The 18393-nt window shown below is 32.6% G+C and overlaps 2 protein-coding genes across 2 annotated transcripts; one reads left to right on the top strand and one right to left on the bottom strand.

Annotated features, from left to right (window-relative positions):
* Positions 1-211: 211 nt before the first annotated feature.
* LOC122587130 (secreted RxLR effector protein 161-like) lies at positions 212-964 on the bottom strand. Its single transcript, XM_043759221.1, has one exon. The coding sequence runs from the start codon at positions 962-964 to the stop codon at positions 212-214; it is 753 nt and encodes a 250-aa protein (XP_043615156.1).
* Positions 965-3083: 2119 nt separating this feature from the next.
* LOC122584938 (translocon at the outer membrane of chloroplasts 64) lies at positions 3084-13276 on the top strand. The gene is made up of 13 exons (XM_043757022.1): positions 3084-3324; positions 4273-4425; positions 4889-5013; positions 5110-5235; positions 6170-6352; positions 7825-7969; positions 8765-8933; positions 9118-9252; positions 10434-10634; positions 11372-11499; positions 11580-11631; positions 12315-12384; positions 12935-13276. The coding sequence occupies exons 1-13, from the start codon at positions 3119-3121 to the stop codon at positions 13015-13017; spliced, it is 1776 nt and encodes a 591-aa protein (XP_043612957.1). The 5' UTR covers positions 3084-3118; the 3' UTR covers positions 13018-13276.
* Positions 13277-18393: the final 5117 nt, after the last annotated feature.

Raw genomic sequence — 18393 nt, forward strand, 5'->3', positions numbered from 1 at the left:
TGTGCCTACCGATACATCATATGATGAAGTCCTGGTTAAGTCAATTTTAATTTAATACTTAAGGTGCAAACCAGCCGTTAAAAAAATTCTTCATCTTGTTTTCACAAACAGTAGCGACTCTCGTTGTTTTTTTTTTTTAAATAATGATAGAAAGTAAGTAAATAACAAAAAATAACGACACATACTATACATGTTTCTTATACAAGATCCGTTACTCGGGATTCCTCATTCCGTTCACTTGAAGCAAAAAGTCAAAACGTGATCTGTCAAAAGCCTTAGTATAAAGATCAGAATAGTTATGATCAGAATGAACTTTAACCATATGAATCAAACGTTTTTCAGCACAATCACGAATAGAATGGTGTCTGATTTTAATATGTTTAGTCTTACGATGCTTAACCGGGTTATTAGTGATCGAGATCGTGGATTCATTATCATCCATAATAGGAATGTTAATGAAATTCAAACCGTAATCCCGCAATTGCTGTTGAATCCAGGAAACCTGAGAACAACAATTGCCAGCAGCAACATACTCAGCTTCACAAGTCGAATTAGCAACCAACGTGTGCTTCTTGCACTGCCAGGACACGATCCTTCCTCCTAAAAATTGACAACCTCCAGAAGTAGACTTTCTGGTCAGATTACAGCCTCCATAGTCAGCATCAAAATAAGCTACAAAATCCAAATTACCCTCCGAAGGATACCAAATGCCCAGTTTTGGTCGTCCTTTGAGGTAACGAAAGATTCGCTTCACTGCTGATAGGTGTGATACATGTGGATCAGCCTGAAGTCTAGAACAAATACAAACAACAAACATAATGTCAGGGCGGGAAGCCGTTAGATACATAAGAGAACCTATCATCGCTCTATAAAGAGTAGAATCTACGGGCTCATCACTATCTACTACAGCTTCAAGTTGATGATTGACTGGTAAATGGGTAGCCATTGATTTTGCATCCGTCATCTTAAACCTTTCTATGATATTATACACATACTTTGTCTAATGGATGAAAATGCCGTCGTTTCTCTGATCAACTTGCAATCCCAAGAAGAAACTTAATTCTCCCATTGCACTAATTTCAAACTTACTTTTCATCATCCTTTCAAAATCCTTGCACATGCTCATGTCAGATGAACCAAAAATAATGTCATCTACATATACCTGAACTAGCAAAAAATCCTTATTCTTCCACTTAATGAATAAAGTGCTATGAATCTGCCCTTTTTCAAAACCATTCTCCAAAAGGTGCTTTGACAGTTTCTCATACCAAGCCCTAGGTGCCTGATGCAATCCATACAAAGCCTTATCTAATCGATAAACCCTATTGGATATTTTGGATCAGCAAACCCTGGCGGTGGATCAACATACACTTGTTCTTGGACCTCACCATAAAGAAAAGCACTCTTTACGTCAAGTTGAAAAACCTTGAAACCCTTAAATGATGCAAAAGCTAAAATCAAACGAATTGCTTCTAGCCTAGCAACTCTAATATTAAGTATTTTATGCATTCGTTATTCATTGTTATTTTTATTTTATGATGTATAAAAATTAATTTTGTATATAATATTCTATAGAGTATCTTATTCTGGGCAACAGACCTTGTAGTCGCACCAAGGTATGCAGCAGGGAGACATGCTCAGACCTTTACTTTTTTCTTTAGTGCTACATCCTATGGTATACAAGATTGGAGATTCCTTTAGCCTTTCTCTTCAAGCTTGGTATGTGAACGATATTGGAGATACTCTAGTCGTAGGGAAAGTTCTAGAGCTCCTTACGGTGGATGGACCTGTAGCGGGTTGTACTTCAATGTTGACAAAACTGAGGTTTTTTGGCCAAATGAGGACCCTGGAGTAGACTTTTCGGTGTTTTCCCACCTAATATTGCAAGACCTTAACATGGTGTTAAGTTATTGGGCGAGCATACTAGTGTTCCCCTCGGTTCTTTGAGCGTGCTCAGGGGTATTTTGATGAGGCACTTCGTTTGTCTTTAATTGGAACATATTGTCATTGCTTATAGACCTGGGTTTGGTGATTGGTAGTGAAGGCTTGCCACCTTACCCTTTGCATTTAGGGGCCTTGGTGTTTACTCCGCAGGTGATGTCTTGAACTATGCATTCCTTGCATCTTGACTCCATTCTGATGGCTTGTAGACTAAGTTGCTTCGACATTCTCTAAGCCTGCTTTTAATGATGCCTTATGCGCCTTTAATGCGAAAATGGCGATTGACCTTTTGAGTAATCGAATTGAAATCACTACTCCCAAAATCATGAAGAAACTGACAGCTATATATTTCACTCGTGTTACGCAAACGGTTGATTCCACCTTTTCACCATCTTCTCGACAGTTGGCATTATGGAAATTCCAAATGGAAGATTACATTTCAAACTAGCTTAGGGTGGTTCCGATTTCAGGTTTGGGACAAACTATGAATGCTAGAACCTACCAGTGTGTTTTATGCTATCGGTTAGGTGTTCCCTATATTTTGTTTGGACTATGTGCTCAACTTGCTCGAGAGTTTTTCGAGATATTTATTTATAGAGACTATGTTGTATCATGTGCTAAGTTTTACCATCATAATTTTAAATTAGGTGATACCATTATCAATGCAAAAGAAATAAAAGATTTTGATAGATACGTAATATGTTTATAGATACGTTTACAATGCATGTAATTAAGTATGTTCAATTTTTATTTTTTTAATTAAAATTTATAAAACAACATATATATAATCAATCTGTATATTATACATGTATTAAACTATTAATATTAATAACATATTTATCGTAATGTTTAAAAAAAAAACCATGTACTTATCGTTGTTAGATAAAATAAATAATTTATTGCTCCTGATAACTACAAATAATTAAAAACGGAGCAAAGTAATGTTATTAGTTTGATGAAAATGGTTAACCAAATATGGGCTCTCCCTTTAATAAGTCGGGTCGGAAAGTCTTGAACTTGTAGGTCTTTTTCTCGTTCAACTCACCTTCCTTACTTCCATCCCAGTATTATCCTCTTATCAAAATTCTTTCTTGAACAAACCAACCAACTAATAAATAATAAAAACCTATCCCATATATCTATATCTATACAAATATATATTCCTAGACAGAAATAGATGGCATCATCATCAGCACCTAATCTATGGGTGTTGTTTGGTTTAAGTTTAGCCGGAATTATGTTAATGGCCAAAAAATTCAAGAAAACTATTAAACCTGATTTTGGAGCATTTATTCATAAATTCGAACTTCTTCCTCCGCCCCAGCCTGCCCCTCCTAAGGCCCCCCATCCCCTCACTGGCCTCACTTTTGCTGTTTCTGACATGTATGCCCTTTGCCCCCCTGTCTCTCTTTTTTATTTTTGTGATTTTTTTTTATGCCCACCAGGTGTTTGTGACAATGCTTGAATGAGTTTCTTTTTAATATTGTTTTTTTTGTAAGATAGTTAGGAGATTTTTTTTTTTTTTTTTCATATGTATATAGTTTTTTTCTGACCTATTGCTGTGTTATTTTGTATGCCCACCAAGTGTTTCAGTGACGAAACGAACGAATTCATGTTCTCTTGTTTAGGTTAATAAACAGTTGATTAATGGATAGCTGAACATGAAGTTTTGAACATGTTTGTATATTAAAAAAAAATTGTTTGTTCGTGTGAACGGTTAAGTAAACGTTTGGTTCGTTTACAACCCTAGTTGTTTGTGTGAATGGCTAAATGATTTTTTCCCTTTTCTTACGGTTAAATTAGTGAAACGTTTGTTAGGCGCAAGAAAGAATATATTTGCATTGTATCAAAGCTTAATCTTATTTGGGTTTTTTTTATTTTATTCTAGGCTTGTGAGAAAACGGGTATTAAGCTTGATATTCAGTTGCACTGGAACTTTATTAAAGTTTTGGAATTTAACTCTATGCTTTGTTTGTTTGTTAGTTGGGTTTCTGGCTATGATGCTGTTTGATTAGTATTCTAGTTTTTTTATATATTTGAAGATGGATATGAGTACGTTAAGTTTTGTTGGTAAAAACATAGGGTGCTTTTAGTTGCAGGCAGTTTTCTAGAAGAAAATTCTAGCTATAACTTGTTGGAAGTTAAATGTGTTCAAGTCTGACATTTAAGAACAATTCTTTTAGAAAGGAGAGAACCCATTTAACAGTTTTATAAGTTTTTGAGTTTTGACTCCTTTATATTTTGAGATATTGATAACTTCTTATTTTTTCTTTACTGGCCACATTTGAAATATATTTGTATGACAAACAGAGTTATATTAATGCTTTGCAGATTTGATATCAATGGGTATGTAACTGGGTTTGGCTGTCCAGACTGGGAAAGGACACATGAAGCTGCTTCACAGACATCTCCTGTTGTTTCAGTACTTGTAGACGGCGGAGCAACATGTGTTGGAAAAACTGTTGTGGATGAAATGTCATTTGGGTTGGTGATTTTGAGCTATATGCTCTTTTTTTTTTTTTGAATTTAATTATTTAATAACTCCATTGCATCATGGACTTCTTTTCCACGTGACACCATCTAGCTTCTAGATTATCAAAAGTTGTAATGAGCATTTTTTTGGTGCGCGTCAATACAGGGACAAGGCTTCACGGGTTTACTTAAAACACTTCTACTGAATTTGTATTCTTAATTATATAATTTGTGTGTCAAGTACGATTACAGAAGCTACATTATTTCAGTAATAATCAAGATATTAAAATAAAATGAGTTATGATGTTATGTTTAAAAATACACTTTATGCTACCTGTAAAAATAAAATATAGCCGACTCTAACCATTCATAAATAAGCAGGTCAAAATTGCCACCACTAGATATTAGTTTAACTTTGTTTTATTTTTGCCCATAAAATATTGTGTATCGTACTATCGTGGAATGTGTTGTACAGTATTACTGGAGAAAATAGACATTATGGTACACCGACCAATCCTGTTGCTGATTCAAGGATACCGGGAGGATCATGCAGTGGCGCTGCTGTAGCTGTTGCTGCCAAACTTGTTGATTTTTCTTTGGGTATGTATCGTCGTGGATATATCTTTCTTTAGCACCTGGGATCGTATCGTCTCCTAAAAGATATATTTACTGCTTGATGCTGACAATCTGAAACAGGTGTTGATACTGTTGGTGGGGTGAGGCAACCTGCTGGACATTGTGGCATCCTTGGATTTCGGCCATCGCATGGTGCCGTTTCTCATTTGGGGATCATTCCGGTCTCAACAAGTTTTGACACAGTTGGTATGAACTCCAGTCAGCTTTTAATTTTACATGCTTGCAATAATGATATACCCTTTACAGGTTCTCTAGTGTTTCATGATCAGAGTCACATTCTTGTATATTTTCATATTCTTCGAAATTAAATTAAAATTTCAATTTTCTAATTGATATGTGTCTGGATGTCACTTGTGATTATTTGTTCCTCAAAATGATTTATACGTTGGTGGATATAATGACAATAATATATTTCTTGCAAAGTGCACTCTAATGTAATGTTGAATTTGTTTTTTGTGGCTATATGTACATCAGTTCCAACGATAAATAGTGTTTTATTACTATTGTGAATCTTGGGTGGCCACCGCCTTTTTTTAGTTAATACTATTATATATGTGACTAATTACCATAATATTAAGTTGACTTTGTAATTTCAAAATATAGGCACGAGGATTTTATGTGTAAAGAAATCATATACTGCTGCGACATCTTGTCAATGTATTTCTGGGAAAGTAGATGACAAATTATTCTTCTCAATTGAAAGTTGAAATCTTCTAAGAGCGTATCAACTTGTTGTAGTTCAGTTTTAGGGTACTGTTTTTGTAGAAGTGGCAATCCAGACCTATATGAACAAGTCTGTGGGTTATATCTATCTCTAATAATAGGTTGACTGGGTAATAAAAAAAGATTGAAAGAAAACATGTTGAAAGTCTCTGCAAGTACGTTTATTTAGGACCTCCTAAGTAGTCTTTATTTGAAATGTAAGATTTTTATAGAATAAAGTATTTTGGTTCAACCTATACAAAAGTACTTGGTGACCCGACCAGGCGTTTCATGTTGTCACCTTTATTTTTTTTTATGTGAAGCTTCATTTAAGGTTAACTCGCCATTGGCTTCTAAGGTAGCAAAATTAATCATCTTCATCTTAAGTATTAACTCCCTTATGTAATTTATTTTTCAGGATGGTTTGCCACGGATCCCAGTATATTACGTCGTGTTGGACAAGTTCTGCTACAAGTGCCACTTGCAATCCAACGTAACCCTAGGAATATTATCATTGCTGATGACTGTTTTCAGTTATCAAAAATTCCTGTTGATCGGTTGACCCAGGTGGTGATTAGATCAACTGAGAATCTATTTGGAAGTATGTTTATTTTTCTTTTTATTACATTAACTGCAAATATATATATATATATATATATAGGGTGGCTTTCAAATGAGAATGGAATTAAAATGAGAACAAATGAGAACACTTAAAAACTACATTTTGATGCATTAAAAGTCCATAAAACTAACATAGTGCTTAACTAATTATCATTATATAAGTGTTTAACAACACATTGATCCGTCAAAATCAAAAAAATCACGTTTTTTGGTGGATGCATTATTTTGAAGAATATGCATCCAAGATGGATGCACAAAACAAAAAACATGATTTTCTTGATTTTGACAGGCCAATGTGTTGTTATACACTTAAATAATGATAATTAGTTAAGCACTATGTTAGTTTTATGGACTTTTAATGCATCAAAATGATGTTTTTTAAGTGTTCTCACCGTTCTTATTTTAAGACTGTTCTCACTGGAGTGTTACCCTATATATATATATATATATAAGGGATGGGAATATAAGGCTGTTAGGTACCTAAGCTTAGGTGTGGAATACTCACATATTGTTTTTTTAATCCATAAAATTCATGGGGGCCCAAGCATTTATTCATTAATCAAGAAATATTAAAAAAAGTGTATGTGAGGGGTTCCACACCTAAGCTTAGGTGCCGGACAACCTTATATTCACTTTTCGCATATATATATATATATATATAGGGGGACAATCAAATAAGAAGAGTCTTAAAATAAGAACACGGTGAGAACACTTAAAAACTACATTTTGATGCTTTAAAAGTTTATAAAACTAACAGTGTATAACTATCATTATTTATCATTATTTAAGTGTTTAACAACACATTGGTCTGTCAAAATCAAGAAAATCATGATTTTTTTTGTGCATCCATCTTGGATGCACATTCATCAAAATGATGCATCCAACAAAAAATGTGATTTTTTCTATTTTGACGGATCAATGTGTTGTTAAACACTTAAATAATGATAATTAGTTATGCACTATGTTAGTTTTATGGACTTTTAATGCATCAAAATGATGTTTTTAAGTGTTCACCGTTCTTATTTTAAGAGTGTTCTTACCGGAGTGTTACTTTTATATATATATATATATATATATATAAATGATTCAATAGGTCGTACACATTATATCTACACTTTGGGCAACTTTCTGGCCCTTCACTTAAAAGCTAAAATGATACCCACTTGACCTGTTACTCTGTTAGAGATCGTTTGATCTCTAACAGAGTAACAGGTCAAGTGGGTATCATTTTAGCTTTTAAGTGAAGGGCCAGAAAGTTGCCCAAAGTGTAGATATAATGTGTACGACCTATTGAATCATTTTATCATTGTAACAATACATTTGTTTGTTATACTCAACACACGAGTTCTTTACAAAGCTTTAAAAAAATAATTTTGGTCAACCCCATACCGTTAAGTTACTCATTTATCTTTCTTGTTCCTTTGTACATCTATTAAATCGTGGTTTTTGCAGAGCAAGTTTTGAAGCATCGAAATCTTGGTGATTACATTGCTTTGAAAGTTCCAAGCTTGAAAGCACTTGATTCTAATAAGTCAAATGGTGATGTCAAGTTTTCTTCTCTAAGGTCGCTTGCTAACATTATGCAGTTACTAAGAAGGTAAATTTAACTCTCAAACAAGTTTATAATAAATGAATATCTTTATTTATTAATGCTCTGTATATTCTGGTGTTAGGCCTAGTTATTAATTGGATATGAGCCGCGTTGACTGTTAACACTTTAATGTTTTACTTGCAAATAGTGTGGCAAATATAATCAGGAAATGTCATTAGTATTCAATATTGTGAAAGAACGGCTTTTTAGGAGATTGTATGCATGAAATGACACTTAGAGCTAGTTTTGATCTTATTGATAATTTATTATTAAGCTATAATCTTTTTACGCATTCAACCTCATTAGAGGTTAAATGTTACCCTAAGTAAATGTTGCAGAATTGCCGCTGTAACATTTTATGCTGAGTTTGTAGAGTTAGATTTCCAAACATAAAAGTTATGTGCTTTTTTATCCACATAAAGCTGTCTGCTAAAATCAGCAAGCGGATTAGCATAAAATAGCTTAATTACAGAAACTTTGTTTCATTTGTTTTTAGTGAATGTTCTATGATGACATTAAACGATAAAAGCTGGATGTATATTTATACATTAGTTTGCATTCCAGTAACTAGCAGATATGAAAATATATATATAAATAATTGAGGAAGAATGATAAACGTGATGCAAGAACACAAAAATAGGTTATAAAAAATTTACAAGAATGAGTCAAGCTAGATTGGATTTTACCGCCAAAATTGAATCTAACTTGCATTTTTCTAAGATGAAACTTAACCGGTAGGACACATACAAATCAAGAAAAATCGAATTTTTTTTTCTAATAAGCATAAAATCCTCAATGCAGGCATGAGTTTAGCTATAATCACTTTGAATGGATTAGCTCTACGAAGCCAGCTTTAGATCCTCTTATCTCAGCTCAGGTACACGAGAGGCTGGAATTATCAGAGAAAGATGTTGAAAATTTCCGTTCTGTTAAAAGCGAGCTGAGATCGGCACTAAATGCCCTTTTAAAGGTGTTATCTTGTTTGATCTTTTATATTTAGCAGCCCAAATTATATTTTGTTATATTTGTTTTTTCTTGAATGGCTAGAGTAGCCTAAATGTTGATTGATTTATATTAATTGATCTTTTGATCGTCGCTATTGATATAATATCCATGGTCTGTTTCTGCTATAAATTGGATGATAATTTGTGTAGGATGACGGAGTGCTTGTAATCCCTACGTTTTCTAGTCCTCCTCCCAAAGTTGGGTCGAAAGAGCTTTCATCAGAAGACTATCTTATGAGTGAATTTTCCCTCATGGGTTTAGCAAGCATGTCAGGTTGCTGTCAGGTCAAAATCTCTCAATCTCTCTCTCTCTCTCTCTCATATATATACACACACACATATAAACACATCCTTTCTTTTCCCCCTCCCTCCCTCCGTCACTCTCACTCACATGCAAAACACAAGCACAAACCCATGCATAACGCATAAAAGAACGTGTTCTTGTGCTGTATTTTGATTGAATTGGCAGTTTTGACCCACTTTTGAATAGGTTGATTTATGTTGAATTAGTTTCTACTGGATAAGATGGGAAGAGTAGAAAACATCATGTAAAAAAGGAAACAGGTGATATGGGTCGAACAAGATGAAAGTTGCTCAGATAGTGTTCTTGACTCATACAACCTACTAAATTGTTCTAATTCGACAATTGGAGTATCATTGTAATAAAAAAAAATTGCCCTTAAATTTAATACTTGAATGATCTTAAAATCAGGTATATAATAAAGCGTTTTCAGTAACCAAAGCATGTTTCAACCTGTACCAAAATTTTCTCAATCCCCCATTCTGCCAGAGTCACAATCTCAACTCGTGTACTTACGAAAGGTGATTTGGGTAATGTTTTCATCTATTATGGGTCAAATGGGTAAACTGAAAAATAGCAAAAGAGAAAAAACATTAAAAGTTGACAAGAGTGTACTTTTATTGCATAAAACCTTGTAAATCATTTTGTCATAAAAATTATATATATATATATATTGAAATGATGTAATGCTTTGTATTCATTTTGACACACCAACTGCCTATAAGGTTTTTAAACGTTTAGGATAATAATTGTTTCAGGTCAACCGAACCAGGTCATCATGTTTCGACCCATACCAAGATTTAACCCTTTTGGACCTGTTATCCAACTTTCCTGACCACCGATACATCACTACCTGAAATTATGTTCTAATCCTAAACTAGTATTTAATATAATTTAGTAGACACCATATATAGCCCTGCTTTCTACTCTCTACTCCTGTTCCAAGATCCTATTTTGGTGGTCTTTTTTGTGACATGTTATATTGGCTTGCCTTCAGATTTACCAATCTAGTAGGCACCACATAGTCTGGCTTGTGCTCTCTTCTCTTGTTTCAAGATTCTATGTTTTGGTGTTTTGTTTTGTGGCCTTTTGTTTTGCTTTCTTTGGATTGTTTAGTTTGATGAGCTCGATCTGCTAATTTACTTCATTTGACACCTCAATGTAGGTCACAATACCTTTGGGACTGTATCAAAACTACCCTGTTTCGGTGTCGTTGATAGCAAGACACGGGGGTGATCTTTTTCTACTAGATACCCTACAGACTATGCATGCATCTCTCCTAAAGAAGGCCGATGAAGCTGGGAAGTCCAAATTGTCTGATGATGTTGTCACCAAGGAAGCCTCTGCTGACATCGCTAAAGAGAAGGTAACTTTCTTTTAAGTATTTAGTACTGAAACTTGCTATGTAGTAGCTAAGTAGTTAAGGACCAAAATTTCGGTGTTTCGATCAAGGACTGGTATTTGAAATATCGGTTATTTAGTGGTATTTCGGTGGTATTTTGGTAATCTTAATATTATGAAAAATATTATATATGACTATATATGTACCAAAAAGACTGCAATAATACACACAAATAGCAATTATATTAAGTTAATACTCAATCTAAATATCAAAGTAAAGCTTAAAAGTGTCAATATTTGATAGATTAGTGTTAATACTTCAATAATTTAATAAAAAATAAAAAAAATCTGAAGAACTGGTATACCACTGAAATTTGGACCAAAGTTTGACTGATTTCTGTGAGATTTCGGTAAATTTCACCGAAAATCTCGGTATTGAAATTTTGGACAAAAATCTATACCGGTAAATTTCTCAATGCTTCTGTTTGGACTTGATTTTGAACTGTTTGTTAAGTGTTCATAATGGATAGTTGGACTGACTTGTATATTTTAGTTCTGAATAAAATATGACTTGTTTGATACATATTTATTATATAAAGTTTTAAACAGTTGAATTGAATGAAGCAAAATAATTTACATTACAAAATCCAGTCACCACATCTTACATAACTGTTACTGTATCTTTTGTAGTTATCTGTATATTCAAAATGCCCTCGTACACTGTTTCTTATTGATATTTTTCAACCAAATCTCCTTGAATAGGGCAACATTGCATTCAAATCAAAAAATTGGCAGAAGGCCATCGGGTTCTATACGGATGCCATTAAACTCAACGGCAACAATGCAGCATATTATAATAATCGAGCGGCAGCATACTTGGAGCTGAGAAGGTATTGTTATATCTTTGCAAACTCTAGTCATTAAATATATTCATAATTGACATGTTTTATTTGTGTCCCGTTGCATTCAGTTTCATTCAAGCTGAAGCCGATAGTACCAAAGCGATTGATCTTGATAAGAAGGTAGCTTTCTTTTGTCTGTGCTCTGTAAAGATAATACTCGTTGAAGCATAGTTGCGGAATACTTTCATGTATCATTGGAGTAAAAACAATCAGTCATTTGAACCCACATAGTTATGAATTGGTCGATTTGTGATTATGCTTTATTCCAGACACACTAAATGGGTTCAATAAAAGATGTCAGGTTAAGAGTCGCTTAAAGCTTATTATTAGTTGCATAGAAATATACATTGTTTGATAAAAAATCTAAAGTTGCTAATAGTTTAGCTGTTGTACTATATTAGAAGGGTTTTGCTAAACAAAGCCCTAAGGGCTTTCGTTAAGGTGCATTAAATAGTTGTACACTTACTATAAAAATCAGGGGGTGGGCTTTTGATATGGAAACGTACAACCTTTTTTTGCACGTTAAGTGAAGCCCTAAGAGCTTCATTTAGCATTTTAGAATATATAAAGATGCTAATAGTTTAGTTGTCATAATTGAACATTTTAATTATATGTAAGCATAATAAAAAGGCGAGTGCATTTGCTGGTTGCCTTTACCATGACTTAAAAATATCCCGTTTTAACTGGTGACCAAGCTTCATGACACCACATTTATTTACCTAAACATTCAGTATATATTTTAAGTTTTCATAGCTGTTGATATAAATTAAGATGGAATTGTTTACTTTGACCACGTCTTACAGAATGTGAAAGCTTACTTACGGAGAGGCACCGCACGAGAGATGCTTGGATACTATAAAGAGGCAATTGAAGGTAGATGTTTATCAAATTTTACTATTTTAGCCGTAGTTTTTAACAGTTGAAATTCTATGAGATCTTTATTTCCAACCAATTTAATCTAGCTTTTTTTAAAGGCGAAGCATGCTCACGTCACTTAAATCACTTTAGTACTAAGCAATATGTGAGCACTTTATTCTGCTTCTGATTATTTATCAGTGACTTAATTGATTAAAAAATGTTGCATTTCAAAGGTAAAATAACGTGTATTACATATTCCTGCTTTTGACCTAATTGGAGAACAAATTCCCATTTCATGAAACACTTGGCCTGTTTTTTTGTTCTTTCACAGAAATGTTGATTTAATCAATTAAAATTCCTTGTACATAATTATAGCTTGTCAAACACGTAAACATCTTCATTATTACTGAGTACTACATTGAAGAAACGTAAGCGCATGCAATACTTCTTCTAACTAGCAACTAATAGTTCATGAACCTTATAAGTGTTGGGCTTAACACTACATGATGATCTACCACCTGCTTTGCTGACTAGTTTTCCATTCTGCATTATCTTTTTGCTGCAGATTTCAAATATGCACTTGTTCTAGAGCCAACCAATAAAAGAGCAGCAGAGACTGCTGATAGGCTAACTAAATATTTTCCGTAGAACTTGGCAGAGAAAAAAATGCACAAGCAGCTTTCTTGCAAGCGGTATTCTTGGATCGTGCCATACTTTGAAGGAAATCCCGAGGTTATGTAGTAAATTGTGTTTCTGGGTTTCCATTGACGGATCAAGTTTACACTTAGCAGAAGATGTGTAATATAGGTCAATTTTGCCCCAGGTAATACTAGCATTCCAAGTCCAGATTCAGAACTTTATAATACGAAAGATGAGGTTAATTAATCTCCAAATATTTATCATGTTACTTGTTTTGTGTTGCCATAGCTTAGTTTTGCCCCTGGATCAGCTCACTTCGTAATTTTTTATTCGTTTGACTGTATGCTTAATATAATGAAAGGGTAGTTTGCGCATAAAAGCATGTCCTTCTAATCAGTCGAAGTGTCAGGGGGCGTACTATCAAAATCAAGGGTTATGAGTTTGTGCTTTTATTTATTATCAAATCGACGACCCAGTTACGTTAACAGAAACTGAGTGGAATAAGTTCCTTTCAAGTTTTGCTCTTAATCGACTTCTGTGAAATACAATATATGCTTAAAGCATGTGAATGTTATGCTTATCGTTTAATACGAATAACAAAACAAAATTGTCTTAAAGCCCATATTAGGCGTGTACATATCTGCATACATCCTACGATCCAATTGGACCCTGGCCTTTTGTTTTACCATATTTACTAAAATATCTTAGTATGGTACAGAGTTTATAGAGTACAGACTTTCTTTGAAAATCATTCCCTTTATTCATGTTTTATTAAGCCAGTTTTCTGGGAGTGATTTTTTTTTTTTTTTTGGGAAAAAATCAATATGCTGCTAGAAGCCTGGAGGAAGCATGTTTCCCCTTACAAACTTCCCCACATAAAAATCACATGTTTAAATATAAAATCTGGTGGAAGTATGCTACTAGAAGCATACTCGTTAACCCCCCCTTTTTTTTCCCTTTATGCAGGGCTATGTAATGCTGGTCTATATCCATGCCCCGTGGGATTGCGTATTGGCGTTATCCTTATATTATAAACCATTTGTTTCCTCTAATTTTTTAAAACTTTTCAATTTTTCATCTACTCATTTTCATTTCTCTCTTCCAAATCTCAACCATTTATTTTTTCTTTTCTTATCCATAAATCATTTTATTTTTCTAATCATTCAAAATCTTTTATATCAAAAATCATACATCGATAAATTATAAAAATTATATGGAGGTTTTTAAAATTTCACGCTCATTCATTAGAGAAGTCATTCGATATACTTTTGACGAATTTTTAAATTCGAGGGCGTAACCTTTACGGCTAAGGCATTTGGCTATCACACTCTATGACCTATCACACCATCATCTCACTGCAGCAACGCGCGAGTTCTTTCTCTCGTTTACTTTATATTGGTCTTGTTTTGTTTGATTATATAAGCAAAATGAGTTTAAAGCATCCCCTTTATTAAGTACCACGTAACTTAATAAATTCACCGCATATGTGTCAAGTTTTAAAATATGTAGTACCAATATATCCTGTTATTGGATTGCATATGTTCAAATGTGAAGCGAAATCGATGTTTTCACCTGTCAATCGTCTGAAAGCAATTCAACAAGAAAGATTGGATGCCATGAGATTCGCTGATTACCATCAAGCTAATAAACCTTGCAAGGCTGCTATGGTAATTGGATTTATTCAGTATTTTTGTGGTCATTATCTCATCAATGCCTAATCCCTACTTTGAATAACACATCCAACTACAAAAGATGCAAAATTTAATGAGTTTTACTTTTACATCATGTTATCTTCCAAGTTTTTACATTAATTTGAGATGCTCACATCGAATTCCAGTTTTTGATTTTAACCGGTAGATGGGTAATAAAAACTCAAAAGTGAATGATGTGATTATAAATTTCTCAACTTGTATTGATTTGAGATTTTGCTACAATATAGCAATGTTACAATTAATTTATAATCGATGCATATTTTTTTGTGAATTTTGTCATACTTCACTCCAGTATCTATAAGTACTGTTCTTAAAACAAAGTTGGTTCTATTGTAAAACATTTTGCTTTTAAAAACAATGGTCAAAAGTTCGATAGTTACTTTTATATGGGGATAAGACTTCTTATATCTTGGGTAATTGTTTATACTTCTAAAGTTTAAAACAATTTACTATTTATATATTAAAATAAAAGGTCAAAATTCAAAAATGATTTTAAAATCTTAATTTTTGATTTTAATCTAAATCAATCTCTTCAACTTTACTATTAATAGAGAATCCCTATCCATATTCATACTTATAACTACTGTTTCATGAACATAGCAAATGGTGTTTGGGTGTTTCATTTGTAAATGTCCCTTCTTTACTTGTACATTTTTATGTACTTGTACTTCCGGGCTTGTCTAGCATAGCACAAGTATTATTATTTATATATCATTGCCTTTCAAAAAGAAAAAAAAAAACTAGCAAATAGTGTTCTGGATATATTTGATCGAGCAACCTGTCTGGCTGCCCTATTAACTATATGATTAAATATTGCACTGATTTTAATTGATTCGATATTGTATAGTACCTACATTAGTAGCTACAGAATGACTATATATGGTACGTACACCACCGAAAATGGAAAGCTTACTTTTAAGACCACCTCATTTTTAGTGACACAACATAAAGTGGCAACAACACTTTTGTTGACCTATTGAATGATTCAATGAACAAAAATATGAGTTTGTGGACTTTTTAAGTTACATAAGAGATTTTGGCACATGTTCTTAAAAAAAAATAAATTATGTAAGACAATTGATTTTATTATGTCCTAGGTGATATACTCATATGTGTACAAGACAATGCTTAACAAGTATACATGCAACTCCCGATGCTCTACTTGCATATTATTTGAGTCTCAAATTAATACTCGTAGTAAATCTATTTAGGATGAGATTTTGGAGAAATTTAAAGAAGAAATTGGAAGTGGAAGTAAGAATTATATTTATTAGAGATCGATCGTTGAAAACACATGATTGAAGTCAAATTCTGGCAAAAATAATTTCTTATTATATATATATATATATATTGCCGGTAGTGAAAAAGAAAAAAAATGAATTCTCTCACTTCTGATTGGCTGAGAGCTTTATTTTCTTGTATTCTGATTAGTTGAATTATATTTAGAAACAATTAAATGTCATTTTTATATTTAGTAACAACTTAATTTAAAGAAAAACTATAAAAAAAATAGATTCAAATTCTTAATGAGTTGGAAATCTTTTAATATAACTTAACATTCATAAACTTATATATTAAATCAAAAGGCAAATTATATTTTGTTTGTAGCTAAAAAATTTATTAATTTATATATACTGTTTATTTATCAACAATGATTATTTATTTTCTCCCACTAAAATAAACATTAAATGAACTATTATTAAATACATTCTTTTCTGTTTTAAGATTATAAAATTAATTAAAAAACATTTACTCTAATACGGTACGTGTGTTTCTAAAATATTTATAAAGTTGTTTTATTTAAACTTTATCCTCATGGCATTTTACACTTTAATGAGATGGGCTTAATATAATAGTACGTGTGTTTCTAAAACATTTATAAAGTTGTTTTTGTTTATATTCCATCCTCGCGACATTTCACATTTTAGTGAAATCGGCTATCGAGAGTTGAACTTGAAAAGTTAGCCATAATTGATTAATAGACTTTATCTTATCATTGGCATGAAGTGTTTGGTAAAAGGGATTGAATAGAATAACCCAAGTAATAGAATATTTTGACTACTTTCAAATATTATATAACTAGATGTTCATTACTAAAAAAATACGTTTCTCTTAAACAACTCATTGAACTTAAAAAAAACTATTAATAATATCATTAACAAACTTAAATTTTTGATTGGCGGGTCGACTTAACAATTTGAAAACTCTACCTGGACCGATCCGAGAAATCATGTTGGTAGGTTAACGGGTTGAAAATCTCTTATAGTTTCAAGTTGGGTTTCAAGTTGAGTCAATTATTGACAGTCTTGTCTATAAACAACTTAATCATACATTTACAACATTTTAGTGGAGTAATGTATATAACTCCTATACATACACAATACTTAATATTTATTAAAACTATTTATGGTAAATGTTTTTCAAATTATAATTATAATTTTTTTTCAATAATAATATTTTAAACTATAAAAGGTCATAAAACTCTCTTTATGTATATAAAACCCATTCTCTATATACTATACTTGAAATTGTACAAGTGTTTAAAGATTATCTTAAATGTATTTTCGATTCATACTAAACATCATTTTTGGTATATGATAAGACGTATATTTTTTGCAATGTCTGTAATATGTACATGTAATTATGTAACTTTTAGCGACCGGGTATTAAACTAGGGCGGGTTGAAATTTAAGATCAGACATTTCAACCTGGACCCGACTCCGGTCGACCCGAGTCGACCAGACTAATACATGGGTTGGCGAGTTCACATGTCCAGCTTATTTTAATTTTCAAATAAAAATATCAAATCAACTTTTTTGTGGTTTATAAAAGGTATGTAGATATGTAAATAACGACTATTGTAAGTAAAGTTGTCAATGAGTTCGAGTTGGCATGTTGATGGGTAAAAAACCTGTGACCCTGACCCAACCCATTAAAAATTTCAGGTCAGAATTTTCAACTCTTACCTCTAACATGTCAACCCAAACCAACCCATCAACTTAACAAAAATTTTGGTTTGGCGGATTAGTAGGTCGAGTTTTAGGTTTTCGGGTCAAATAGGCTGGTGGGTTGACGGGTTTGCGACTTAAGGTTAGGTCAAATAGTTATAATTGTTTCTAAACGCGTTGCTACAATAAGACATTATATTATATTATATTATATTATACTATATATTAAAGATCATGCTTATGAATAGTAACTCGCCGGTGTGACGAGTTACTATTCATCCACGTCACGCCCTGTATTACTATTCGGGTTTTGACATATCGCATCTTTTTTAGATTTTTTTCTACAGGTTAATTTTTGGTTTTTTTCAAACGTTCTTTCCTTTTGAGTCATTCAACATTTATGTGGTGCACCCTGTACCACTATTTTCTTTTTGTTACAATGCATCCGCTTGAATTTTAAACTAATATTTTGATGTATTTGCCATATCACATCCGGTTCGGGTTTTTACTCTAGTTTCTTTTTTGTTTCTTGCAAACTTTTAAACAACATATTCATGACATAATTAATTTAATTAAGCGGTTGAAGGTTCACCGCACATATACTAAAGTAACGTAATCATTTCATGAAGACAACTGCGACCTTGTAAAACTTTCTAGTTTTTATTTTTATATTAAGTTACAAACAAAGGGACTTCGTGTGAGCAAAGGTTCAACCTTTGTTTTGA

Source organism: Erigeron canadensis, chromosome 1, assembly GCF_010389155.1.
Source record: "Erigeron canadensis isolate Cc75 chromosome 1, C_canadensis_v1, whole genome shotgun sequence".
NCBI classification, from domain to species: Eukaryota; Viridiplantae; Streptophyta; class Magnoliopsida; order Asterales; family Asteraceae; genus Erigeron; species Erigeron canadensis.